Source organism: Phocoena phocoena, chromosome 12, assembly GCF_963924675.1.
Source record: "Phocoena phocoena chromosome 12, mPhoPho1.1, whole genome shotgun sequence".
NCBI classification, from domain to species: domain Eukaryota; kingdom Metazoa; phylum Chordata; class Mammalia; order Artiodactyla; family Phocoenidae; genus Phocoena; species Phocoena phocoena.
The window spans coordinates 2,844,722-2,871,862 of record NC_089230.1 but is presented as its reverse complement, the minus strand read 5'-3'; the positions used below and the strand labels follow the sequence as shown (position 1 = coordinate 2,871,862).

The window sequence follows — 27,141 nt, the reverse complement described above, 5'->3', positions numbered from 1 at the left end:
TCTCCAGGCGTACCTTCCTGGTTGTCACTACCCTCCCCCTTCCCGTTGGGAAGTTCGGTTCACTTGAGCCCCCAGACCTTCCAGTCCCCGAGACATGCTTCTACTCAGCAGAAACAAAATCCTAAGTGCGGCACCGTGCCCAGCTCTGCACCAGACGGCCACCCTCCTGGTTCGCCCCGCACCCACACGTGGCTGTCACCCACTGCTCGGACCAGGGCACCTGGCGTAGCGCACCCGCAGAGCGACACCCACAGACGGGGGCCCGCGCCCCGCGGAGGGTCTCCGGGACCTACGCGAACCTTAGGAGTGGGAGCTGAGAGGCACCTTCACCCCCGCTCATCACCCCCACCACCACGAGCCCCGAGGACACCTGTGGGCGTGGAAGAGACCCGCAGGTGCAGAAGGCAGACCCACAGGCCCCGGCGTGCGGCAGGGAAAGGTCAGCGGCCGTCCGCCCCCGCGGGAGGTGGGCCGCGTCCCGCGTGGGCCCCTCGGCTCCCGGGAGGGGCGCGGGGCGTCAGCGAGGCCGAGTCCCCCCGGGGGCGCGGTCACAGCGAGCTCAGGTGCGGCAGCGCGTCCAGGGGCCCCACCCGGTCACGCGCGGCGGCCGCCGACTCCACGCCGCGCAGCCACTCGGTGCACTTGCGCACCAGGCCCTCGTCGGCGGCCGCGACCTCCTCCTCGTACTCCACGTCGTCGTACTTGTGCCGCTCGTTGAGCAGCGACACCTTGAGCAGCGGGCGCAGGTCAGCGGGCCGCGGGCCGGGGTCGGGGCCCTGCAGGCCGCCGGGCAGCAGCGGGCGGCGGCCTAGGCCTGCGGCCCGGGCCCGGGGCCAGGGGGCGAGCGGGCGCCCGGCGTCGGTCGAGGGCGTGGGCGCCGCCCGACGGGGCCGCGCCAGCAGCTGCTTCTCCAGGTGGCGCCGCTGGATGACCAGCACGGCCTCGGGCGTGAGGCTCAGGGAGAAGCGCAGGGCGGCGTCGGGCCCGGCCCCGGAGGTGGCGACCCCCGCGGGGCCGTCGCCGGAGCCGGCCGGCCGGGGCGTGCACGGAGCCGGGGCGCGCGGGCGGCCGGGCGCGGACGGGGGCGGGGCGCGCGGGGAGGCCGGGCCGGGGGCGCGGCGGGCCGGCGGCCTCTTCAGGGTGGCGGAGGGCCAGGAGCTGGACAGCAGCACCGGGGGTCGCTCGGGGGGCCGTCTCTTCTCCGCGGCCGCGGCGGGCGGCAAGGGCCCCGGCGGGGCGCAGGCGGGCACGGCCGCCTTGCGGGTGGCGCCCGGCTTCCGGGGCGGTGGGCGCGCGGCCGGGACCCCCGGGGCGGGGGTGGGCGGCGGCGGCGGCAGGGGCGGGAACGGCATGGTGCTGCCAGGCCGGCGGGTCGTCAGCGCCCTGGAAGGAGAGGAGCGGCTTTAGTCTCGGTGCGCGGGGCTCAGCGCCCTCCCCGTGGGTGGCCGGGGTCTGGCCCTCGTCCTCGCTCCGCACCCACCTCGGTCCGGCCGCAGCATCTCCGGCTTCCTCACGTCCCGGCGCCCACAGCCAGGGCTTCACGCCAAGGCACCCCTCCCTCCTTCCTTCCTCCCTCCCTTCTGGGGCCGGGGGCTCTGCCCCGACTCGGGTCTCCTCGCCTGGCTCGGCGGGCACAGCACCGTCCGCCCGGGCCACGCCGAGCCAGACGCGCTGGCGGGAGAAGGAGCCGAGCGCGGTGGCCGAGGACGCGGCGGGGCGAGGAGCCGCTGCGCCCGGCTGGTGTCACGAGCGACTGGACCGGGCGAGGCTCCCCAGCCCAGCTGGCCTTCCACCGCCAGGGGCTAGTTTTAATCCACCAGAGGCGGGGAGAGCCGGGCGTGTCCTAAGCCCTAGGCGGAGTCCTTGCACGTTGGAGAGAAAATCCTGAGCAGCCTCTCGGTGCCTTTAAGATGGTGGGCCAGGCGGTGGCGGCGGGTGGTACCTATGGCCGGGCCGGCCTCGCAGTCCGATGTCGGAGGAAAAAGCTGGCTGGAGCTCAGAGGTGGGGAAAAGACATTTCAGGGAATCTTCCTGCTTTTGCTTTTATATAATGTTGATGCCACTGCTGAAAGACTGTCATTTTAAAATTAAAAACCTAGTTTTCCTTGAATAGGCAAAATAGACCAGTTTCAGTTAAATCATGATATAGGAAGTACCAGACATTAAGTTCTTTTCAGGAGTGATTCCTGTGAGCAAAGGAGAGTATTTATTGCTGCAACAGTGCTTCAGAATGAATGAGACAGCTTCACCGTCAACTTAGATTCTAGTGGTAGAGACATGAAAACACTCCTTCAATATTCAAACGTTTGTTGAATACATGAATAATTCAGTGAATAATTACAGAGCAATACGTCATAAAGTCAAAGTTTCATACAAGCAGTCCCTGCATTACTTATGGAGAACTGTCGGTTGTTTAGATCTGCAAAAAAACATTTTCCATAGGATATGCTCTTCTGGGCTAACCCAGAAACGTAAGTAGGTTGTGTGGGGTATGGCCCCAGCTTAGCTAAGAGCATTCAAATGTGGGTAAACTCGTATGTGACCAACGGCCCCAGTGGCCCCGCCCAGCTCTCTGAACGCTCCTGTCGTGGCACCAGCACCTCTCTGTGGTCGGTGGCCACGAGGGCACTGGTCACTTTCCCCCCTGCCTACTCTGATGTGTCCCCACTGGGTCAGGCACAGCAAGAAGGAAACTTGATAGGTGACCAGAAACATTTCTCATGACGGCTGGGGGCGGGGGTAGGTTTAGGCCCCATCATGTCCACCAGCACCCTCAAAACCAACACCACCACCCCACCACACCTCCCCCCCCCCCCCCCCCCCCGTTTACCTCTTCTGCATAAAATATACAAACACAGCTTCCAGACATGGACCTTCTCCCCTTCCCCACCAGGGCCTCGAGGCAACCTGTCTCCTCCCATAGCCCTGGGTGAATACGTTTGAGACCGTTTAGGTCATAAGATATCTGTGTTGTAGGTCCCGAAATCACATATGCATTTTATTCCAGGTATTTCTGGGTGGGTGTGGACTAGGTATGTTAGCCGTGGCAGCAGGTGGACACTCCTGCCGGGAGTGTGGAGGGCAGGAGACGAGGTGAAGCCAGTGAAGACGGGGCGGGGGGGGCGGGCTGGAGGCCGGAGGACAAGGAGGGGGCTGTGGTACCACTTCTGCAGGCACAGCCCAGCGGTAGCTGGACGCCCAGCGATTTGAGTAGGGACCCCAGCAGTTCAAAAGCTGTAACCGTATCAGCGACTGGGTTTCTCTCCTTCCGATTTCCTAATTCTTAGGCTGCTTCAGAAGTAATGACAGTTGAAGGGTGAGGGTCGGCGGTGAGTGTGGATTGGCATCTCATAATTATAACAGCTAAGGGATGTGATTGACGTGCTACGTGGCAGGCACTCTCCTGACCCCTCTGACTATCTCCAATCTACTAGAAAATGGGGGCTTAGGTGCGGAAACACCTCCCAACAACACACGGCTCCAACTGGATGGAGATGAGCCTCAGTACCAGCGATGGGGTTCCAGAGCCGTGTCTGAGCCATCACACTAACGAAGAGAAGGACAGTCTTTGGGCAGGGGTTGGGCAGGGGTTGGGATGGGGCTGAGCAGCCTCCACCACCCACACCAGCAGAGACTGAGCAGTCTCCCCCAAGAGAAAGTGAGAGTCCTCAGTTTGCCCAGCACATCTGACCAGACTTGTCACTGGGATTCTCCCAGGCCCCCCCATGTCTTGTCCCAGCCCAGAAGCCTGGGGACTTGGGAGGCTACAATCCGCGAGACCTCTGAGGCAGGAGAGTAAATGCTGAGTGCCTGCCCCCCGTCACCCGCCCAAGTCGGAAGGGCATTCCTCTGCCCCCTCCCCGCTGAAAGCCCCACAGTCCCCCCGGACCCATGGGGGAAGAGGAGTTCCCGTGCCTCGTGGCGGGTGGTCTGCTGTCCCAGGAGCCACAGGGGAGTTAGCATTTCTGAAGGGCCTCCGGCCTGTAGACTCTGCTGACGTACCCAAATGACAGCATTACCGGTCCCTGCCCGCGACCTCTTCTACCTGAAACCTCCAGCCCCTCGAAAATCAGAAACCCCGGCAAGGGCCTGGGAGGGAGCCTGGGAAGACAGCACGGGTCTCGGCACTGTCACGGGCAGCTGGCTGTTAAAGAATCTATTTACACATTCTGTTTGGTTGAGTTGCTAGCCGGTGACAGTTTCCAGTAAGGCAAGTCACACCAGGAGAAGATTGCCAAACTTACGTTCAGATGGAAAAGGGATTAGTCAAGAAATACAGTACAATTTAATTCATAATTTACATAGGATTTTGCATAACAAGCCCAGAACACAACATTGGGGATAAACTGTTTGATATATGAAATAGTCCAACTTAGCACTAGAATCTCGTGGTGAGCTTATCAGTTGCACAAACGGGTTTCTGGGATCATCAGAAAGGGCTGATCTCCAAAAAACACGACGATTACATTTCACCTCGAGGATGCGAAATTTACTATTTCAAATAAGTTTGTTAATTTGAAAGGAAAAATCAGATATATGTATTTGAACTGTCCACATTTTTTATGATATTTAATTTTCAAATTATGTTTATTCTATTTTCAAATTTCAAATAAGGACGATACTTTTCCACCGTTTGGAAATTAATGGTAAGTTTTCCTCCTACTATTGTAGCAGAGCCAGTGTATGGAGAAAGACTCTCCACTGTAACAACCCTTTAAAGTATTTCCAGGATGAGTAAAATAAATGCAGAAAATATTTCAATCATTAAAATAAAATACCAAGAAGAGTATATCCCAAGTAAAACTATAGAGGGTTACTGGTCCACAGGTTTGAAACTGAACTGAAAATTATGGAGGCTGTGGTATGATGACCCCGCTCTGCAAATAATGGCTGTAGACATGCTCCCACTTCACACCTGGACCCCAGAGATACATCCAAAACGGACGTGTGCTCTTTATCACACAGACATGTGTGATCAACTGGTCATCACCAGAGTTACCAGTTGATTAAATTACAGCCAGTGATCGCACCATAATACCAGGAAATTAGCCATTATTTCAAGAAATGTTTCATTTTCCTCATTAACGTTTTAGGTTCTTGGTTTTACTAAGGCATATACTTCAACGTTCAGAAAAATTTCAAAAAGGAAAATAAATCAATCTCATTTTTCCAGTTACACCCTCTTTCCATTTCTATATTTTGATTCAAAGCATTTTACTTTATAATAGAGTGAGAAGTAAATGTTCTAGATCCAACATCTAGAACTAAAACTAAATCTGAATTTTAAAACGTGGAAAGCTCATTCTAGTTTTAAAAATCCTATTTTATTCCTGAGACATAGAGAATTTGGCCAATAACTGGAAAACACCTCCATTTTTCCTTGTGACACTGGTCTGTTACTGTGAAAGCCTTCGCGAGCAGAAAACATTTAGGAAATTGTTCAGATATTATTTGCTTTAGTCTTTCTTTTTTCCCATCATTAAGATAATAATCCGCTTTACCGAGATTACTGCACTGAAACCTCTTGAGAGTCTTATGAGAGAAGAAGCAGTAACACTTGCATTTTACAGATGAAGAAACTAAGGTTTACCCAAATAGCCCCAGAGCATGGTGGGGGCAATACCCGTCCAGGGAGGGAGAGCCCAAAGCACGCTCACCACTCAGCGCCAGTGGGTCTCAAGACCCCTTTACACTCTCAGGACCCAAAGGGCTTCTGTTCTGTGGCCTCTATCTACTGATGTTAACCTTGTTAAGAGTTTAAACCGAGGGGCTTCCCTGGTGGCGCAGTGGTTGAGAATCCGCCTGCCAATGAAGGGGACACGGGTTCGAGTGGTGGTCCGGGAAGATCGCACATGCCGCGGAGCAACTAAGCCCGCGAGCCACAACGACTGAGCCTGCGCTCTAGAGCCCACGAGCCACAACTGCAGAAGCCCGCACGCCTGGAGCCCATGCTCCGCAACAAGAGAAGCCACTGCAGTGAGAAGCCCACGCACCGCAGCAAAGAGTAGCCCCCGCTCGCCACAACTAGAGAAAGCCCACGCGCAGCAACGAAGACCCAACACAGCCAAAAATAATGATAAAAAAAATAGTTGGCTTAAGGATTTAAAAAAAAAAAAGAATTTAAACCGAGACTTTAAAAAAAATGTTTACTAATACATTTAATGAAAATAATATTTTCTAAAACAAGTCAGAGATGAGTGGCGGGCTCTGTGCTCCATCCCTGTGCGATCGCACGCCCACAGCCTCGTGACTCCGCTGTGCACTCACGGTAGAGTGAACAGTGCAGTGTCGGGGTAATTACCAAAGTGGACCCTGAAAGGGTCTCCGGGACGCCCAGGCATGTCGGTGGCCTGGGCCACACTGAGAACTGCTACACTGCCTGCCAGGCGGCACAAGGAACACCTCTCTGATGTCGCCAACCATCACCATCATCATGTCCTCCTCTTTGAAAGCAACACTTAATACTTGGTTCCTTCTTGTAACAACCTGGAAAAAAAGGGAAGCAAGTAAAAACATGAGATCATACAGGAAGAAAAGTCACAAGCTGTACTATTAAAAATGATACGCCTTCAGTTTATATTACCCCTTTTTCTTGCAAAGCTCAGGCTTTTAGCTGTATGAAATGTACTTAGAGTCTTCCCACAGGGCAAGGAGAAGCAGCAGCTGTAAGTCTCATTTATCCTGTGCTTGGGACGTGTGTGCAGGTGAGCGCTTTCTTGGAAACCCCAGGCCAGCAGGTGCTTCCGGGAATGGAGAAATGGAGTTAGGTGGCTGCAGTCCTGGTGGAGTGAAAGAAATGGGGCTGGAGGACAGAAAAGCAGTGGTCCGAGCGGCCCTGTGGAGGCACTGCTGCCGTCACCTGGGCAGGTGTGCCTCGCTGGGGCCTCGCCGCCCACATTACCCGCAGGTGAGCGTGCTTTCTCAGGGCGGAACCCTTCTGTGTGACTGCGCCCCTGCTCACCTCCACGCACCCCATGACACGTTAAATACACGTCTCCACGAGAGGTAGGTGGCGTGATGTGCTTCCTCACCCCACAAAAGCATCTCGCTGTAAGCTGTTCCTTAAATAATTCACTTGAAAGAAAAGTGCCTACATTAAGGATGGCGAGAAGGCCACTGAGGACGGCGCTCTTTAACGCAGAGAGTCCCACGTGGGCCGCGACTCCCCTGCGTGTCCCGTACCCCCAATCCAGCACTGCAGGTGCAACGACAGCCTTAAAGCGGCTTTGTAGAAGCAGACCGTGATTTTAAATGACCTTGCAGATGTTTTCACAGCTAGTTCATATGTCAAGAGATGGCTTAATTACCACTGGAAGAGAAGAACAGAGCGAAGTCCCCATCTTCCCGGGTTACACGAGTCGGGGAGAGAGAAGATGAAGGATCTGCAAACAGGAGCTGCTGTCTCTTCGCCCTGCTCCACCCTGACTCCGGTGCGGGTCCTTCTCCCAGACCCCCACGGGTCCTCTGTGGACACCGCCACACGGGGCCCGTCATCTCCCAGCCCAGTTCCTGACTGGACGCCAGCCACTGACGCCCCAGGACCTGAGAGGCCGCCCCAAAGCCCTGTCATCGCTGCCATTTCCAGCAGAACACCCTTGGCCCCGCTTCCCGCGGAAGCTCCTACATGGCGATCCTGACGCCCTCGGGCCTGTGGGGCTGGGCAGTCCTGAGGGTCACTCTGGGGCCTCTCGGGTACAATGCACTGTGTCCCAAAGGTTCGCAGAGATGAGTGTAAAGCAGCCTTTCCAACAGATGCCCGCAGGCTCTTTTAATCGTCTGTCTACAGAAGGCTGCTGCTAGGCACTGCTCACTCCTTTATTCCTCCCAGCCGTCCTGCCGGGCAAACACCGGTAGAACCCCATGTTTAGACATTTTCTTGAGATGAGGAAATGGAAGCTGACAGAGGTAAGCACCTTGTCCAAGCTCGAATAGCCAGACGTGCGAGGGCCACCCCACGCCCGAGACACGCTGTCCTCCCAAGGGTGGCCAAGCTGCGGGCAGTCTTGGTGAAGGTCACCGAGCCCCGCTTCCCCTCCTGACGGCTGCCGCGGCCTCAAGCGGAGGCCCCTCAGGGGTTACGGTAGATTGTAACTTCAGGGAGGAGTGCCTTTGAGGAGCTGGCAAAAGCGATGGGACACAGGAACTCTAAGGTTTGCATACGTGCGGGGACGAGGGGAGCCTCCCCAGGGACCAGCCAGGGGACCGCAGCAGCACGAATTGCTCTCGGGGAGGCCAAGAGGGAGGCGCAGGCAGGTGCCCGGGCCGCCGTGCTCTCCGTGCGCGCTGCCGGCTGGCCGCAGGGCCAGCGGTGACCCGGAGGTGAGGGCCGCTCTGGGGCTGATCCTGCTGTGGATCGGACCTCCGACCACAACAGGCCCCCTCCCAAGGGGGACCGCCCTGCCGAAGGGCTGCTGGAAGTAGTCTGACGAGGAATTCTGCAAGTAACGAGAGACTGGTCTGCACTTCCACGCAAGGCAGGGCCCAGCGCGGCGCAGGCAGACCTCGGACACCGTCCCTTCCTGCAGGGGTCACACGTGCACCGTGTCCCACTCATGCCAACAGGCTCTGAAGCTCACTGAACTGTCCCCCCACCCCCTGTAGGGGGACACGGAGCAGCTACGGGGGGGACGCCAGGAGCATCTGCGCTGCTGCCGCCTGGCTGGACAGAGGGTCCCCCTGAAGCCGGAGAACTCCGAGGGGCCGCAGCCCGGCTGTCTCAGGGCTCTGTCCCTCCCTCCCGCACCATCGCAGCGGACACAGTGACCCTCCCCCCGGCCCCCCCCCCCCCCCCCCCCCCCGTCCCGAGGCCACGCCCCACCTCCACGGAGCACGTCTTCACCCGAAGCTGCTCTGTACCGTCCCGGGATCCTCTGCACCCACACAGCAACGGGCTTCCAGTCGGCTCTGCGGACACGTGGCTCTAAAGCATGACTCCAACCGTGGGCTCGACTGGAGACGAGGACCCCGTCCAGGACGGGGTGTGTCTGCTCTCTGCTCACCAGCCCAGCCCTCGTGCTGGTCCCCAGCAGACCCCTCACCCACTCAGCAAGTCCTTCTCCCACACCCTCCCGGGAGCCCATCCTCGTCCTCCCCCGCTCTCCTCACCGAGGCCGCCTTCCCTCTGCCCAGGGAGGTGTGGTGCCGGCACCGGGCCCCGGGCCAGTTCCCTGCAGACGAGCTGGCGCAGGCCACGCAGGCTCTCCCTCCTCGGCGGCCCGGCTCCTTCCTCTCGGCAGGCTTCCCCGACCCAACCTGGCCGGTCAGCCCTCCTCGCTCCTCTGCTCCGACCCGCCTGCCTCCTCGGGCGGCCATCCTGGCCGGCTCTGTGTTTGGGCTCGCACCCTGAACAGCACACTGATGAATAAATGCTCTCACTGTTACTCGGCCCTCTCATCCTTCACAGATTTGTGCTCAGCCCCATTATGAGGACAGAGATTGTATCTTACTCGTTTTTCTGCAGAAAGATTGCATAAGTGTCCAAACTAAATTTTATTCAACTGAATCAATGTACCACCCACTTAAAACATAAATTTGATCAAGAAAATGTTTTTCCCAAGTGTGGGTTTATTTCAAAATTATAAAGATTTATATATTATTTTTATTACATATAATTAGCAATTTTTAGCTTATAAAAATTTTCACATTTAAAGTTTTTATTTTAAAAAGATATTTTTAAAATGTAGACATTTTAAAACCACCAAAAAAGCTGAATATATCTTGCAGCATAGGTTTACCCTTAAATATACACATCTCAGATGCTGTTTAGAAAAGATTAAAAAACTGGCTAAAAATCATTTACAAGTGGCAATGATTAAAATCTCCTTATCTCTGGAAGAGCATCTTAATGACACAAAATGAATTTAACATCACAAGCATTTAACACTTTAATTAGCATGCAGTTTTTATCAGTATACAAAATGGTCGTAAATGGTCAGTGCAGTTGTTTTTTTGGAGTGATTACTGTATCAGGAAAAGTATACTTCACCAAAAACAGAACATCAGCTTTCAAATGGCCTTTTCAAAGAGTTTCTGATTTTTAACTCAGCAAAGAAGAACAGCATTTAATTACCGCATCCCTGGTGAAAAAACAAAAGAGGAAAAACAATATAATAATCTGCCTCCAGAGTGAACTTGCAAAAAGATTCCTGCCGAGAGACAAACACACGATCACCTTTTCCCATCAGAACTCAGTGGAACCCCCAGTACTTTTCCATAGTTAAAACTTTGTTGAATATCACTTGAAATCAAGAACTGAGACATGGAAATAATTTCTTAGTTGCTAAAATGGTATTTGTTTCGAAATCTTAAACAACACATATGCTAAGAAGAAATAAATGTAAATACCCAAAACAACAAAAGTTATTTTTAAAAAGAAACAGCGAACTGGATTTTAAAAAGCAGAACATTTATAACTATGTCCCTAAGAATTCCAAAAAAATTCATGTGAAAAACCTCATTCGCCTTTCACATTTCTCTTCACAACAGTTAGTTTGAACTGTTGTTATGTGAATACGGACTGTTAAGGCGAGCACCAACAGACTGGAGATGTACGGACAGACTGTATGCTGCTCTCAAGGGCAGGGTCCGACACTTCTGGGGAGGGTGGTCACTGCCCAGACACCCTGCCCTGGCTGTGAGCTCCAGCCCTACTGCAGTGGACATCATTTGGGGCACCTTTTCCCCTTGTTGAGAAACAGCAAGAGCTCTCCCAGCCAAGGTCCTGAGGACTGACTGGCAAGTTACCTCTGCGCTCCTGTTCTAAGCCTGCTCTCCTTTAGTTGACCCTGCTTTGCTTTTTCTCCTTTTAAGTGTTCATCAAAAAGAATCATCCATTTGAAACTGAATAAAAATAGAACTGCTATCAGTTTCCTTCACTGTTATATCAGGCACACAATTCTGCTGTTTTTCATATGCAACCTATGTTCCAAGTTTCACGAAGAAACAAAGCTGTGCCTGAACTGAATATTCCTCCAAACCGGTCAGACTGAAGACTGCAAGTAAGTATTGGTTTTTTCCTCCATAATTAAATTAGAACCTTTCTCTGAATAGATACAAGAAAACAGCAATTACCTCTTGATATACAAAGGGCAATTACCTCTTGACACACAGAATAAATATGTTTCTACTGGCTTAAAACAAACATTTCTATATCAGATTCATTTTTTCATTAACTTTCTTTTTTTTTAAAGTAGAATTTATTTTTGCTGAAGTCTCCATATCCTATTTACTGAACACTTGCAGTCGCGGAAGGATCTAGAATCTCTTGCCAAAATTCACTAACTGCAAACGTTCAGGTGGTAAATCAGAAGTACATTCCCAGCCTACCTGTTACATCTGTTCAACATGTTTTTTACTTCATATGGCAAGTTTCTATCCCACTCATTTAAAAAATAATTTCCTTCTGGGAACAAAGTCAACCAAAACCAGCCTTTTAAATCACATTTTAATATGAAAATTATTAAAATTCACGTATCTGTGTAAAGAGAATTAGAGGAGCAGAAACAAGACAGAATTGAAACAAGCTCACCTTGCATACGGGATGTATGACAGACTATACCTGCAAGAAAAATTCAAGAACGTTGAAACTAAATGAGATGTTTTCCTTTTTGCCAAATGGCCATATTCTAACACTATGAAAAATGAAGCAGGAGACTAGTGCACAGTGATTCTCAAAGTATGACCCCTGACGGCATACAGCATCACCGGGGAACTTGTTAAAAACGCAGATTCCTGCCACCCCCCCACCTCCTGAATGAGAAACTGCATCTCAGTAAGCAACGTGCTTTTAAAAAACTCTGATTCTGATGCCTGCTGAAGCCTGCTGTAATAAAAAGCCTGCTGTATTACCCCTTTCGAGTTATTTTTTTAAAATAAAAACTATAAAATACAGAATAAACTGCATTCTCCTTCAGGGATACGGCAATCATTAAGTACAGATTAACAACAAAAAGCAACATATTAATAGAAAATAACAGATTTAAATTTTCCCACATTTCACTGAAAAAGAGTAAAACATCATAAGGTTCTTTTGTAACACGTAGAGAACTGCATTTAACATCTGTTGACATTCCATCAGCGGAAAGGTAGAAACAGCCTCAAAACAAAGACTGGGGCTTCCCTGGTGGCGCAGCGGTTCAGAGTCCGCCTGCCGAGGCAGGGGACACGGGTTCGTGCCCCGGTCCGGGAAGATCCCACGTGCCGCGGAGCAGCTGGGCCCGTGAGCCATGGCCGCTGAACCTGCGTGTCCGGAGCCTCTGCTCCACAACGGGAGAGGCCACGACAGTGAGAGGCTCGCGTACCGCAAAAAAACAAAAAACAAAAAACACTGATCTCAGATTGGGTGATATCAAAAAGGAGAAATTTAAAACAGCCAAGTCAGGAAGGGGTTTACTGATGATTGCAAGGAAGCAAACAAGACTGAGCTCTAAAGAAAAAGGAAAAACACTCGTAGAAATATTTTGTACGTGAAGAACACCTTTCTGGCCTGACGTGGGAGCGTGCAAGGAGGGCACATTCAACTCAATCGTATTCGCCGGGCCGTCAGCCCAGGACCTGAACGTGGCCTGGGGAGGGAGCGATCAGGAAGGACGGCGTGACTGAACACTCGGAGGGGAGGCCACCTCAGGGAGAGGCAAGGGCAGAGCAGCCTCGCTGAGGAGTCGGCACCACAACGAACTCAGTCGGCAGGTGCTCAGCAATACCAGGCAGAGGGAGCGGTTCCCCGCCGTGCCCTCGGGCTCTTCCTGTGACTCGGCCTGACTTCAGGGCTCGTGTGGCACCACCTAGCATTTCTCTTTCACACATTAGAGAAGAAGTGAATGCAGCCCTGTGTGCCTGGGCAAGCACAGCCCCCAACTCTCCTCAGCTCTCCCACATTTAGGCCCCCCAGGACACACTGCAGACCTCAGGCACCTGACCTCTCAGGAGGCCCTTCCCCTCCAAGGCACAGGCTTACCTGACCCGGTAAAATGCCAATGACCTTCCTAGGCTTACAGGCTCGGAACAAAACGCGTGGCACTGCTTAGGAAATTTTAACTTTCTATTTAGTGTAAGACTTACCAGGTCATTGACAAGAACTGCAATATGCAGAATAATAAGGCCAGCCCCTTCTTATGCCACTGACAACAGCAAAGACAAAGAAATAATGAGTTAAACATTTTTTTAAAAAGTACTTTTCACAAGCAAGTTCAGTTCCCCCCCTTCAAAAATATAAACGATAGCTCCAACTTATTTCATTAAATCCTAGTATGACAAATTTAAGATTCAGGAGATCTGAGAATTACATATCCATAAATTGTATCTTCTTTCTAGAATCCTCTGATTCCATTTATTCAAATGCTGCTAAGTATATGGCATTAAACATTAATGAAATAAATGTGCATAGGCCGAAAATATTAAATCTCTCTCATGTTAGGTCCTTTAAGTCAAGGTTAACCTTTCTAAAATACCCACTTGGTTATTAGATCTGTATCCTATGTGGAATTTACGTATCTTTCTCATTCACACTTGTTCATTTTCTTGAGTTATTTTTTGAACTAAAACTGTATTTTATTGTGATCTTCTGGAATAATGTAAGATAAAGTTTCCACAGTTGTTTTAAAATGATCTATTTTTAGAATTTCTTGTCCATCTTTCTTTTAAATTTTTATTTATTTACTTTTTCACTTATTTTTAATCTACTGCTTATAATCAGACTGCTGGACCTTTCCAAACCAGAAATCAATTTTCCATAGGGAAATGCGAAGATTGTTTACGAAAATTCTTTTAAGTTATCACTGGGAAATGAGGTATTAAGTGCATTCTTGCATAACTAAAGTCCGGTCCTTAAATCATCAAAATTAAAAGCAGAACATTTTTGATGAACGTTTCTGCAGTGTGTCGTACGCCACCCCATCTTCTTTAAAGTGCGCTGTGTTCTTGGGAGCTCAAGAACCTCCTCAGACCCCTTTGGAGGTAGATAAGGAACAATAAGCAAATGTAATGAAGAATCAGGAGCATCGACGAGTAAACTGAATTGTAATAAAGTAACTTCTCTGAAGGCTAATGAGGAGCCGTTCAACTCATCCGTAAGTGGTGCAAGAATAATTTAAGTCCTCTTGTCCCTCCGTGTTAATCTGTTTGGGCTTGTTTTCCGGCCCTTTCTCCTCACTGTGTGGACACCCTGATGCTCACGATACCCTCCCCACCCTAGAGCCACAGCTCAGCGAGGCTATCAGCACAGCAGACAGAGCACGCAGACCCTCAGCGAGGGCCTCTCACGGCCCTGGGCCTGAGAGAGGGGCCAGTCTGACCTGGACGCAAGCACGAGCTCACTTCTGTCTGTTTTAGGTGGCAGAATCCACTGCAAGCCTAGCCACTAACTAGGTTTTAGGGACACCCAGTCTTTGGTGGGTTTTAAGAAACCAGACTTTGAGCTCCTTGGAGATGATGGTGCGATGACAGTCTACCTGGTGAGGGGCCAGTTAGTAGAAAACAGATATGGTTGAGGTAACTTACCCAAAGAGCAGCGCACAGGGTAAGTATGAAACACAACTACAGGAAAGGAAAGAAAAATTGTCAATTTGAGCCTTTTCCAAAGCTTAACAAAAATGCATACACTATTCTGCATTCATCTGCATGACAACACACTAGAGAACAAAATTAATGAGACCGCTTACTCTAGTTGTCCTTATATATTCCCTGAGTATTATTTTAAAGTCTGTGACTGCTGCAATATTCCTTGGCAAACTGAAAGCACATAATAAATCACCTGTTGACTAAGCCAACAGAGAGACTGTCTCAAGAATGAATGAGAGTGACAGCAGCTGTTGTTATGGATTTATGAATGCTTGCGCTAACATTTACTAATTCAAGCTGCCACCACAGGACTCAGTACTACCGCTCCTGCACAGTAAGTTCTGTTTTACTTAGCTTTACATAGGAACCTGTTATAATGATTTCACACAGAAAGACTGCACTGTCATTCCACAGCTATGTCCCCCAGAGGAGGCAGGGGAGAGACGAGGAGAGGCAGGGAAAGCAGTGGGGCAGGTGTGGAGACAGAGGCCTAGGTATTTGTGCAACAGTCCAACGGGGGAGCGACAAAGGCCAGGTGACAGGCCACCAAAATTAAGCCAACTCTCGCTGAGAAGCCTCATATGGACCCAGAAGTGACCCGCCTTCCAGGCCCACCCTCCAGAAAGTACACACAGGGGTCCATTAAGGTGCTCCATGGGGCCCGAAAATGAAATACATGCAGCTCTCATTTTCACGTGCAATACACAGAGCTACACAGAATACACAAAAGAAAACAGGATTCACCCAGCCAATCATTTTAGGTAATGCTACATAATCCAAACTCTTCAAACACACAGCCTGAAGAATGTGACTGTCATATTCCACAAGAGAATTATAACATTAGTACCTCCCAAAGTAATGCAAAAAGAAAAGAAAAACTCGAAAAAAGTTTTTTAAAAGTATCATTATTTACTTACAAGCATAACAATCGTTGCAAGCAATCTCGTTGTTTCAAACATTTTCTTCAGTTGTTTCACGGGTCCCATTAAAAAGCATGTACTATTTGAAACGAATAAAAGAAATGAGAGAGGGAGCTATTGCGCGGCTGTGTAAAAATAAGTACTTTTAAGAAAAGAAATCCTATGTTAGTTTAATTAGAAAATCTCACTAAGTCTGTTGCATTTCTCCTTAACATTAGAAGGAAGCGTTAATCCTTCTGTCTTCTGCGACACAGGAACGCCTCTCACAAATCACTCACAGCGCCGGTGAGCGCGACCGCTGAGGCCAGTCCAGGCCGACAAGGCAGCCTGCTCTCCGTTGGTGCCAATTCAGCCACTGCTTCCTCACCTCTCCGCACGCTCCCCGTCATAACAGGGAGCACAGCCCCTCAGGCACTGTCGGCGTAAAGCTTCTAAGGGCAGAAGTGTGCAACTGCGCCCTCAGGCCTCTTCCAGGCTGCGGTCTGAGGAGGGGCATCGGGGCGAGCCCAGGAGAGCGGGCCGAGCTTGGCCACGGCTCACACCCCTGCACTGGGCAGCACCTCTGATGCAGAACGTCCCTGAAGAGGCAGGAGCTCACCTCTGAAAGCTGAGAGCTCGTAAATGTGACAACTACGCTAACAGACATCAACTCCCCCAGAGATGCACCCGAGGCCCCCAGGGGGGACTCCCTGAACGCCCAGTGCACAGTCCTCAGAGTCATTGCCACTGTGTGGTCCTGTCCAACTCCTGGGCCCGGCACTGCCACCCCCGATCTGCTTCCGCCGCTGGTCGGCTGGGCATCTGACGGTCCCCTCGCCGAGGCAGCTACAAGCCAGGGCTCCGGAGGACTCTCGGGTGGGAACCAGGCCTGGTCACCTCACTAGGCACCCCCCCCCGGGAGTGACCCCCCGCCCCGCCCCGTGCTACTACACCCTGCTATAAGATGGGGTGATAACAGTGCCCACCTCACAAATGGGGTGACAGACACAGAACACTTAGGATAGGGCCTGGCACACAGTAAGTACCTCCAAATGCTGGCTATTCTCACCATGAACACTCTATGATGGCAGCTGGCACACAGCAGGAGTCTAAGTATCTATTGAATGAATGTAAATTTTGAATTCACAGTACGTGTAGATCTACAGAAATATATCCTATTAGAAAAGAAAATTTTGATAATGATAGCAAATGAAATATTTTGAGAAGCCAAACTTCTGTACATACCTGGCTAAGGCAGCAATATTTCCAAGGGTATAAAACACTGCAAAAAGCTTTATGCCACCAGGAAGCCACAGCAATCCAGTTCCCTGAGTTAAGACATTATAGTTATTTAAAAGTAATTTTACCACTGTAATAGGTTAAAATATAAATGTGCTACTATAGTAATAATAGAACAGTAATAATAGAATATATATATATTATAAAGTTTAGGTATAAATGTGTTAATATATAGTCTCTAATTATATAGTTTTTTAAAAAGTAGTTAATTTTCAATGTTATTTGCTAATTTGAATCTTCTGCCTATTTGCATATAAGTATATATAAATGAGCCATTACATAACTAACTTTATACATCTGAGTCTCACTCTACTTAAGTATTCTTTTTATAAATGGCAAGTCAAAAATCTAAATCACATCTAAATCACTGACTGCAACTCTCCTAATACACACTGATCTTTCTTAAATGAAATTATTTTAACAATCCATAAACCCCCCAAAATATTAATCTCTGCATCTTTTTATTGATCTCTACCCCTTTATTTCAGGGGACTAAATATGTCCCATCAGAACAGTCCAGATAAAGTGGACTGCATGTTGGGACTAAATGGAATGATCAGTCTCACGCAAAACAGAAATTACGGAGCAACATACAGCCTTAACGCACAAGAATAGAGAAGACGATGCCACTGGCGAAGCATATGGCAAACCATTTCAGCCTGGTGTTGAAACTGAGGGACGAGGTGTCCAGGACCTGAGGAAAGAAGAGGAATTAGAACGTGTTTTTAAATCATCACTTGCTGACCTGATGCTTTATACTACATTAAAGCAAAGCTTCATGTTAATATAGACAATGAATCTGTTTTACTTTGCACATTGTAGTGTTAAGAATATTACAATTCCATGGCCGTAAAGGGGAATATCAACAGGTCTGGGAATGAGACGGTCCTGAGGAGTCACTGTTAACTTTGCCAGGTGAGATAACAGCATTATTGTGTTATACAGTTTTAGAAAGCTCTCACCTGTTAGGGACAGGAGAAGCACTGATGTGGATGAAATGACGTAAGCTATGAGATACCTTATAAAATACTCATTGATTGAAAAGTAGGGGAAAGATGAAACAAAACGGGCAAAATGTTGACAGGTGTTGAGGTGGACTCATGGACACACACCTTCTCTCAACATCTCTATGTCCGAGGGCATCTGGGCAAAGTCCCTACACGCAGAGCCTGACACAGGGACTGTCCTGCCGGAACCTCTCTGGGGGCGGCGGAGGGGGGGGGAGCCCTCAGGCAAGGGAGGGAAGCTGGCCAGAGAAGGGGAGGGACGAGTGAGGCCCTGCTTGCAGCTGGAGCTCAGTGAACACCATACCTCACTGTCTGTGCCGCTTGAGGCCAGGCCGCCCTTCTGGAACCCTCCTCCCAGCAGCTGGTGGCTGGCTGCAGGCAGAGGGCAGAGGGCCCAGGCTGCTGCAGGAGCTACAGCGTGAGCACAAGAGGACAGCTGTGAGCTGCAGGGCGGCGGGCACGTCCGCCCAGTGACTGGGACCGGGGGAGCCCCCGCAGCGTCTACCACGGGGCACATCTGACAACCTCAGCTACAAGTCACGGAAGCCCTGGCGTCCTCACAACCATTATTAGAAACGCACTTTGGAACGCATGCGAATTAACTGCAGGGGGACGACATCCCCGCATGTCACATGGACTCCAACCAGATTATACGGGGCCGCACTCCACACACGTCACACAGAAATGATTAAGCACACATTTCCTTCCACTGAAGTACAGTGGAACTGAAGTACTAACAATATTATTATATTATTTAAATATTACATTCGTTTCAGCTGTACAGCACAGTGATTCAATATTTTTATAAATTATATTCCCTTTAAGGTTACTACAAAATAACGGGGATATCCTTGTGCTGTACATCTCAGCTGCTTTGCTATTCTATACACACCAGTTTGTATCTCTTAATCCCCTCCTCCTATACGGCCCCTCCCCCTTCTCTCCCCACTGGTAACCACTAGTTTGTTCTCTATACCTGTGAGTCTGCTTCTGTTCTGTTATACACATTTGTTTTATTTTTTAGATTCCACATATAAGCAGTAACATACAGTGTTTGTCTTTCTCTTCATAAGCTTAATACTCTCTAGGTCCATCTACATTGTTGCAAATGGTAAGCACACATTTACATTACTAAGTACACCATTAAAACTCATTTTCCCAACAAGGCTGAAAAAGTATCAACAACAGATGTTTCAAGAAACTAGAAATATACAATAAGGATTTATATTCCCAAATTATTATTAACTTGCATTATCATATACTTAAAAGACCACATGCTTATAATGTATTTTCAAGAATAATGATGCAAAAATACCAAGTTTTATATGCAAAAGCTCAAAATTCCTTACCTCAATAGACTGATCTGTGAATCCTTATGCAGCATGAAAAGCAGATAAAAACAACTAAAGATTCTGTCAATGTAACATCCATCATTTTTGAACACATTTTAAATATTTTTTAAAATCTGATTTAATCCACAGACATTCTTGTTTCCAGCAATGTCATCTGTTGATACTAAAACTGATCACTGTCTTTTAAACAAAGAATGAACCTGCCTATAAAAACATCTAAATTTCATTTGTATCTGATCAGGTAGAATACACATAGAACAGAATAAAGCCTGAAGACTGCATATCGCACAGGGAATCTACTGGTTTGTAAAAAAGGAGAAACGGTACCCTAAGTAAGCAGGGTTTCTAAGTGGTCAGTGCGAATACACGATGACTGAGGACTTAATGAGAGTGGAAGAAGCATCTGTTTTTACTTCCTTTACAAGTTTCAATCACCCCATTGTTCTTAAGTGCAACTCAGTATTAAGCAGTCATTTGTATAAACAGTAGATATTTTTCCTGTCATTACCATCAGCCAAGTGATCTTTAAATCGAAACATGTAACAAATTCTTTCCATTTGTAAATTTGGAATATTTGATCCACAAGCAAATGACCTGTCGCAAGCCCTTCAGATTGCCCAGGATACAGAAACAAGTCACAGATTCCCTAACTCCCAACTAGGAAAATGATAGTGCCCACCGTGCAAGAAAACCAGGCACTGCCCTGTCCATGAGGGAGACGGAGGGAGCCCTGACCCCGCAGACCCGCGTTAGCATGAGCTTGTAGGTGTGACGTGCTTGTCCAACGGGATCAGGAAGGAGCCCACCAAAACCAGCAACTATTCTGATCTTGTAAATTTAGTCTTAGCAAAGAAACACACATTGAAGTGGCCACCAGTTATTTTACTTATTTGTTATCAAAGGAAGAGGAAGCCAAGAATAAACCTCGTGAGAGCAGGAGCGACTCTCCCATTCGCCGGTGCCCTCTTCCTGCTGCAATAAGTCAACCTCACCTGGAGCCAGAACTTATTAAAAAAAAAAAAGTTGGAAACAATGGAGGAAAATGTCTTCACCGCAGCACCAACATTACAGGTGAATGAATGAACCCATGGCACAGATACGAGCTGCCTTCCTAGGGGATGGAGAAGCCGGGAGGAGAAGGACACCATCACAAGGGAACAGCGTGGGCACCTGGGCCTGGCTCCCGGGCCACCACCACTCGAATAAAGGGAACCACCGCGTACATGGAATTCCTAGAACTGCTCCTCCAGAGACAGTGGTGGACGATGAGATAAAGACGAGAGGACAGCGAGCACAGAAGCAGGCACCCACGGCCCCTCCAGTGCGGTCCTGACCCACCTCCCCAGGGGTCCCCTCCCCTACTCAGAGGCTCCTCATCGCCGTCACCCACCGCTCTCCCAGGCACCCCCTCTCACTCAGCAGCCCCGACCACAGGTCCTGCCCCAGATCCTAGCAGAGTCTCGGGTGCTTTCTACATGCACGTTGACAGCGCAGCCTTTCTGTTCCTCACTCTCTCCTCTCTGACAGCCTCTGCTCTCCCCTCCACTCAGAGACACTGGGACTCGCACTCCCCGAAATCACTCCAAGTCCAGGCCACACTGCTCTCCAGCTGCGACATCCTCCCCAGGGCACTGATTCAAGGGCTCCTGCCTGGATGCTTCGCAGCCTCTCGGGCCCCTTTATCCCCTCCTTTACTTCAATACAAAAGCGCAAGTTCCCTTTCTGCTCTATCCACCAGCAAAACCCTGGCATGACTCAAGCCCTCCTTCCTCTTCCTCTGGGTGGAGTCACACGGCAGGACGTGGCATCCTAATCAGGGCATCGCCAACTTCAGGGGGCCCTGGGCACTGCCTGCCAGGCGTCCCAAGTGCACTGCTGTTTAAGTTGACCTGCCTTCTCACTGTCACCCCCTGACCCTGCCAACCCACCTCCATTTCAACCTCCAGTTCCTGCCCTGGCACCTCCCCAGTCAGTAGACACACTGCCTCTATTTCCCACAGAACACGGAAGCCCCGTGGGGATGCCCTGCACCGCTTGCTGTTGCCAAACACCAAGCTCACCCTGGGAACACTCACCCTCCCTTCCTGGCCCCAGACCACAGCACAGGGGCAAAGGCCAACGTGTCCGCCCTGCTTTAGACAAGCCCTCTGACGTCCCAGGGAACTGACACGGCTGGCTTTTCTCCCCGTGTACAACAGTGAACCACATTCTTGCGGAGACCCCCTTCCATCAACCTGTGAACACGCGTAAGCCTCTTCCATCTCAAACAGACAAAAAGCCTGACTTCACCCTCCAGCCTCTGCTCAGTCATTCACTGATTCACTCAACAAATACCTACTGGGTGCTCCTGGGTGCTAAATGCGGGGTGAGGGCCTGGCTCTTGGTTAAAAGGTGTGGGTTGGGGGGGAGCCTTCCCTGGTGGCGCAGTGGTTGGGAGTCCGCCTGCCGATGCAGGGGACACGGGTTCGTGCCCCGGTCCGGGAAGATCCCACGTGCCCCAGAGCAGCCGGGCCCGTGAGCCATGGCCGCTGAGCCTGCGCGCCCGGAGCCCCACAGCAGTGAGAGGCCCGCCTACCGCAAAAAAAAAAAAAAGGCACGGGGGCGGGGGTGGGGGGGAAGCTGCCGGGCCCACAGCCCCTGAGAGGAGCTGCAGGCAAGGACAGCGGCTGGTCCTGGCCTTTCACCTCCCTGCACCCCCAGCCCCGAGGCTCTTTGTCTGAGGCCCTTAGGAGAGCTCCCTGTCCAACAGGGGACACGCTCCTCGTGACTCGTCCCCCTCGGCCCTCCCAATCGCCCTCCTCCCCCGACCTCAGAGTCCATGAGACTGCCTGACCCCAGGCCTCCGCTGCCCCATCAGACCCCAGATCACGGCCCGTCCCTGGTTTTAGACCCGGATCACCGCCCGTCCCTGGTTTTAGCCCCGGGCTGGTTACAGCGCAGGAAGTGATCTGCGGCTGAATTAGCCCTTCATTTGTGGCTCTGCTTGAGCTGCTGAGCTCCTCTCTGCCAGGACCTGGCCCTCTCCAGGTTCCCAGTCTCCTGAGCTCCTCTCTGCCAGGACCTGGCCCTCTCCAGGTTCCCAGTCTCCTGAGCTCCTCTCTGCCAGGACCTGGCCCTCTCCAGGTTCCCAGTCTCCTGAGCTCCTCTCTACCAGGACCTGGCCCTCTCCAGGTTCCCAGTCTCCTGAGCTCCTCTCTGCCAGGACCTGGCCCTCTCCAGGTTCCCAGTCTCCTGAGCTCCTCTCTGAAAGCTCCAGAGGTCAAACCCTGGGCCTCCTCCCTTTTCTACTTACCTACAATCCCTTGGTTATCTCAAGTATTTCCTCCCAGGAGCTCTAGAATCTGCACTCAGATGCTAGCTGGCATCTCACTCAACATCCAGATGACCCCCCAACGTGCGCCTTCCATGTCCCAGTCAAGGGCGACTCCATCTCTCCAGCGGCTCAGGTCAAAACCAGAGGCACCCGGGCCCGTCCAGCAGCACTCACACCCAACCCGTCAGCTCTGCACTCGGACCATTTACAGAGCCTGGCCACTCTCACTTTAAGCCACCGTCACTCCCACCTCCCTGACCCAGGTCTCCTCCCAGGACCACTACCCTAGTCCTCTGACCAGGCTCCAGCTGCCACTCTTGCCCCTGCAGTCTGTTCTCCTCAGACCAGCCAGGGCGACCCTTTAAAATCCAAGGCAGTCACATGCCCGCTCTGCTCAAAACCCAACGGCTCCTCGGCACGCTCAGAGTAAAGGCTGAAGTCCTTACGGTGTCCTGCGAGACCCCACCTGACCTGGAGCCCACCTCCCACCTTCCCGCTTCCCTGGCCCTTGGCTCCAGACACCCTGTGGCCTCTCTACGGGCCTTGAACGTGCTGAGCCTGTTCTCAGGATCTGTATTTGCATGAGTTGGGAGATATTTACTTGTACGGGTTACCCAGATATCCCAGTGCTCTTCAGATCTATGCTGTAATGTCACCCTAACAGACCATCCAACACAACAAGATGATCCCAACCTCATCCACCCACTTTACCTTCTTCCATGGCACTTATTATCACTGGCTGACATATTTTTATATTTACTTGTTTATTAACTGTTTTCCCCAATTAAAATGTAAGTTCCATGTAGGGGAGGCCTTTGTTTTAGTCACCGTTATAACACCAGCATCTTGAACAGAGCCAAACATATGCAGGCACCAAAATATTTGTTGAATGAATAAATGATCACCTCCTCTGAACTCAATGCACTTGTCCATTCCAGTCAATCACTCCAATCTTTGGTCAATGACTTCCCTACATAATTTTTCTCCCCTCTAGAGAGTGGGCTCAAGAGAAGTGGCACCACCACCTTCACGCCCCCAAGGTTTAGAGCAGCTCCGTCTAACAGGACTTTCTGCAATGGAATGCCCCAAGCATGTACTGTCCTATGCATCAGCCACTAACTTACTTGCCCACCCAGCACGTAAAACGTGGCTGGTATGGCTGAGAAAGGAATTTTAAATTTTATTTAACTTAAACTTAAACAGCCGCATGTCGCTAGGGCTACTGTTTGTACAGCACAGACCTAGAGCATAACGTGAAGCACAAAACAGTGGTTTAATAAATGAGCTGGGGGCTTCCCTGGTGGCACAGTCGTTAAGAATCCGCCTGCCAATGCAGGGGACACAGGTTCGATCCCTGGTCTGGGAAGATCCCACATGCTGTGGAGCAACTAAGCCCGTGAGCCACAGCTACTGAGCCTGCGCGCTAGAACCCGTGAGCCACAACTACTGAGCCCGCACACCACAACTACTAAGCCCACGTGCCACAACTACTGAAGCCCGCGCGCCTAGAGCCCATGCTCCTCATCAAGAGAAACCACCGCAATGAGAAGCCCTCACACTGCAAAGAGGAGTAGCCCCGCTCGCCACAACTAGAGAAAGCCCGTGCACAGCAAAGACCCCACGCAGCCAAAAATAAAATAAAATAAATAAATTTATAAAACAATTAAAATTAAATTAAAGAAATAAATGAGCTGGGTAAGCCATTGCTGCCTAATGGACGTTTCTCATATTACCATTTATAGGTTCTTGTACTACCATTACGATTTGCCAAACTGGTTAGGGTTCACTTAGAGCAGATGCCTGGCTTTCAGTCTCTGAACCCTCACAGACTAGTCCAGAATCCTGTTCACAAGAGCTGCTGTTTATAACAAGAAAGGAAGTTAGGACAAGAAAAGGGACAAACAAAAGGTCCTTATGTAATACCGTTTCATTTTAAATGTTCCACTTCTGTGACAGGCAGGCAAGAATTTGTCTGCATGCAAATAACAAAGATACTTATAAAGCAGTTCCTCCTGCACTATTTTTATCCCTCCTTTTAAAGGAAGTAACCCTTTTCAAGTCTCGTGGGTAAAGTACGCAGACAAGGATTGTTTTTTAAAAAAACCGCTTACGAGGGCTCAACTGACAACTTTTAATTCAGTATTATTTCACTTCTCAATGACCTGTGTTTTTTTCTTTTCTCCCTCCAGTCTCCCTCCTTCCAAAAAACATACACTCACAACACCTCACTTAATTCCAGGGTCTAACAGATGCAACGAAGCTTTAAGATTTCAGCTTATGCAGCTGGCAGGACGAGCACCCGCACAGCTACTGCGCTGCCAGCCCGAGTTCAAAGTCCACACCAGGCGCAGAAAACCAAGCGGAGGCTCGGGGAGAGCAGCGTGGGGGCAAATGGGTTATTTGGGAAAGGAAGACGTGCAGCGAAGTACGTTCCTGAGAGTCGCAAGGCCAAACTGGAGGGGGGGGTCTCAAAGTGAGCTTCTGTAGACTACATGGAAACCTGGAAAGCGCCCCAAGTTCTTCCCGGGAGGCCCGTGGCGCCCTCCCGCATCACCTCTGCAAGTAGAAGCGGCCCGCTGCCCACGCTCCGCGGCCCCGCCCCAACACACGTTCACCCCAGAGGCCGGAGGCAGGCTCCCTACCTGTGCAGTCAGGTCCTGCTCCTCGTCGTCCTGGCCGCTCAGGACTCGCCGTAGCTTCTCCATGGCCCTGCTCCCGGGCCGCGACGGCCCCTCTCGCCCGCCGAGAAACCCGGAACCGGAAACTCTTGGGGTCGACCGGAAGTCCGGGTATCCCGCTTCCGGCGCGTCGGCGCGGCCCTTGCGGCCTCCGTAGCGGCGTGCGCATGCGCGTCGGGTTCCGCCGCTGGCCTGTGTGGGCCCTGTGGCCGCGGGCGGGGGTGCGTAGGCTATAACGTCCACGTTGTGCTAGCTGCTCGCCGGCCCGCGGGGCGGAAGCTGTCAGGGAAGGACGCGGAGAGCCGCGGTCTCCCGCGCTCGGGTTCAGCAGTCGCTGCCTCCCGCCTCCGGGAGTCGGGACCCAGAGGTGCGCACAGCCGTTGCTTGTTGGATGAATAGACCCACGAACGCGGATCCTCACGAGTGTCCTCGAAGCCGCGTGCCTTGCGCCCATGTCCAGGCCTGCGGACCCGGGCTCCAGTGCCGGGACTAGAAGTCTAGGTCTGCAGACTCAGGTCCAGTACTGAGGCCCCGTGCCCTAGACCCGCTTCCAGGCCCGACAGAAGAAGGCTGGGGCCCTTGTGCCAATACTGGCAGGGATTCCTTTCTAAACTGCCGTTCGCCGAGTATCTCCGCTCGAAGGGAGTCCGGGGACAAGGGGCAGGCTTTGGGCGCTGGTGGTGTAATAGGGAAGAGCTAAATCCGACTCCCTGTTCCGTCTGTTTCTTTGATTTCAGCCTTTGCTTTTCGTCGCTTTTGTTGGTGTAATCATATACATATATTATGGCCTGCCCCAGGGAACCCTGCCCCTCTGCCTGAATGTTAAACTAAAGACCCTCTCTTCGTGTCCCAGGGAGACAGTCTCACCCTGCCCACCTGTAGATGGCTGCCAAAAAGAAAAAAAAAAAAAAAAGACATTAACACATTCCCTCGCTCAGGCTGGCAGTTCCAGGGAATATTTGCAAAACGTATGCCCTTTTTACTTTGCTTCCTCGTCTCTAACCCCTTTCTGTGCTATAAAAGAAACTGGCATCCAAACCCCGATAAGATGGTTTATCGGAGACACTAGTCTGCCATCTTCTCGGTCTGCCGGTAGTGACTTCTTTTCTCTCTTATTCTCTACCTTGCTAAGGAGAGAGGAGAAACTAGGGCTTCCTGTACAGTGTGAATTCCAGAGAATCCAGGGGTTTTCCATAAATACACTCCTGCTTTCCAGTTTGGTGTGATCGTGATGAAATGCCTACTGTTTTGTTTTATTACGTCACCTACTCCGTTCCTTCCCTAAAATGTAACAATTAAAAGGTGGAGCCCCAAAGGCTTTTATTGCCCATCCTTACTGCCTTCAGTAGAATTTTATCTAATCTCAATGAGATAGAAAACACATGGTAAGACCCCTAGAAACACAGATGATACACTTGCTCTGATAAAACAGTCCAATGTTCAGCATCTTTTAGGTGGAAAATACTTATATTTGGCCTGTTTATACTGAAGTGTGAGATCCTATTCTTTTGTCCTTAACTTAAAAAGATCAGAAAATAGAGCGGAAAAAGTGCTATGAAATAATAAACCTGTGTGCTTCTATAATAAGAGTACATCTATACATTCCCTAAAATTTTTCCATTTGAAGTATAGTATCTTTAGTTTTGCGTATGCAAAAAGATGAAATAAACGGATACCTCTACTAATGGGGAGAAAGCTTTCCAAGGATATGTGAGGTTGAGCTGTGGAATTTGCCAGTGTCCAATTGTGTTTAACCTAAAAAGGGCAATTTCATAATTTTCAACCTGTACCTGGGTGTAAGAAATTTTACTTAGAAAAGAATATTGAAGATTTAAGAATGTGATTTGGGCCTTTTCACTTCTCATGCCCTATGAGCCAAGCTTAGTGTCCTAAAAAAATACCACATAAAATTTACTGAAGTCATAAGCCAATGGAGATAATTGAATAAGAGTCTAGGCTCCATAGTCAAACTGCCTGGGTTAGAATCCTGGCTCCCCCATTTTGTAGCTGTGAGGTTTGGGGCAAGTCAACCTAAAC

The 27,141-nt window shown here is 50.5% G+C and overlaps 2 protein-coding genes across 2 annotated transcripts; both read right to left on the bottom strand.

Annotated features, from left to right (window-relative positions):
- Positions 1-548: 548 nt before the first annotated feature.
- Positions 549-1,352, bottom strand: PRR18 (proline rich 18). The gene has a single exon (XM_065889226.1). The coding sequence runs from the start codon at positions 1,350-1,352 to the stop codon at positions 549-551; it is 804 nt and encodes a 267-aa protein (XP_065745298.1).
- Positions 1,353-9,544: 8,192 nt separating this feature from the next.
- SFT2D1 (SFT2 domain containing 1) lies at positions 9,545-25,189 on the bottom strand. Its single transcript, XM_065888856.1, has 8 exons — positions 25,069-25,189; positions 17,362-17,448; positions 16,701-16,783; positions 15,474-15,555; positions 14,497-14,532; positions 13,060-13,118; positions 11,528-11,557; positions 9,545-10,076 (listed from the first exon to the last, which is right to left on the bottom strand). The coding sequence occupies exons 1-8, from the start codon at positions 25,129-25,131 to the stop codon at positions 10,037-10,039; spliced, it is 480 nt and encodes a 159-aa protein (XP_065744928.1). The 5' UTR covers positions 25,132-25,189; the 3' UTR covers positions 9,545-10,036.
- Between the last annotated feature and the right edge of the window lie 1,952 nt (positions 25,190-27,141).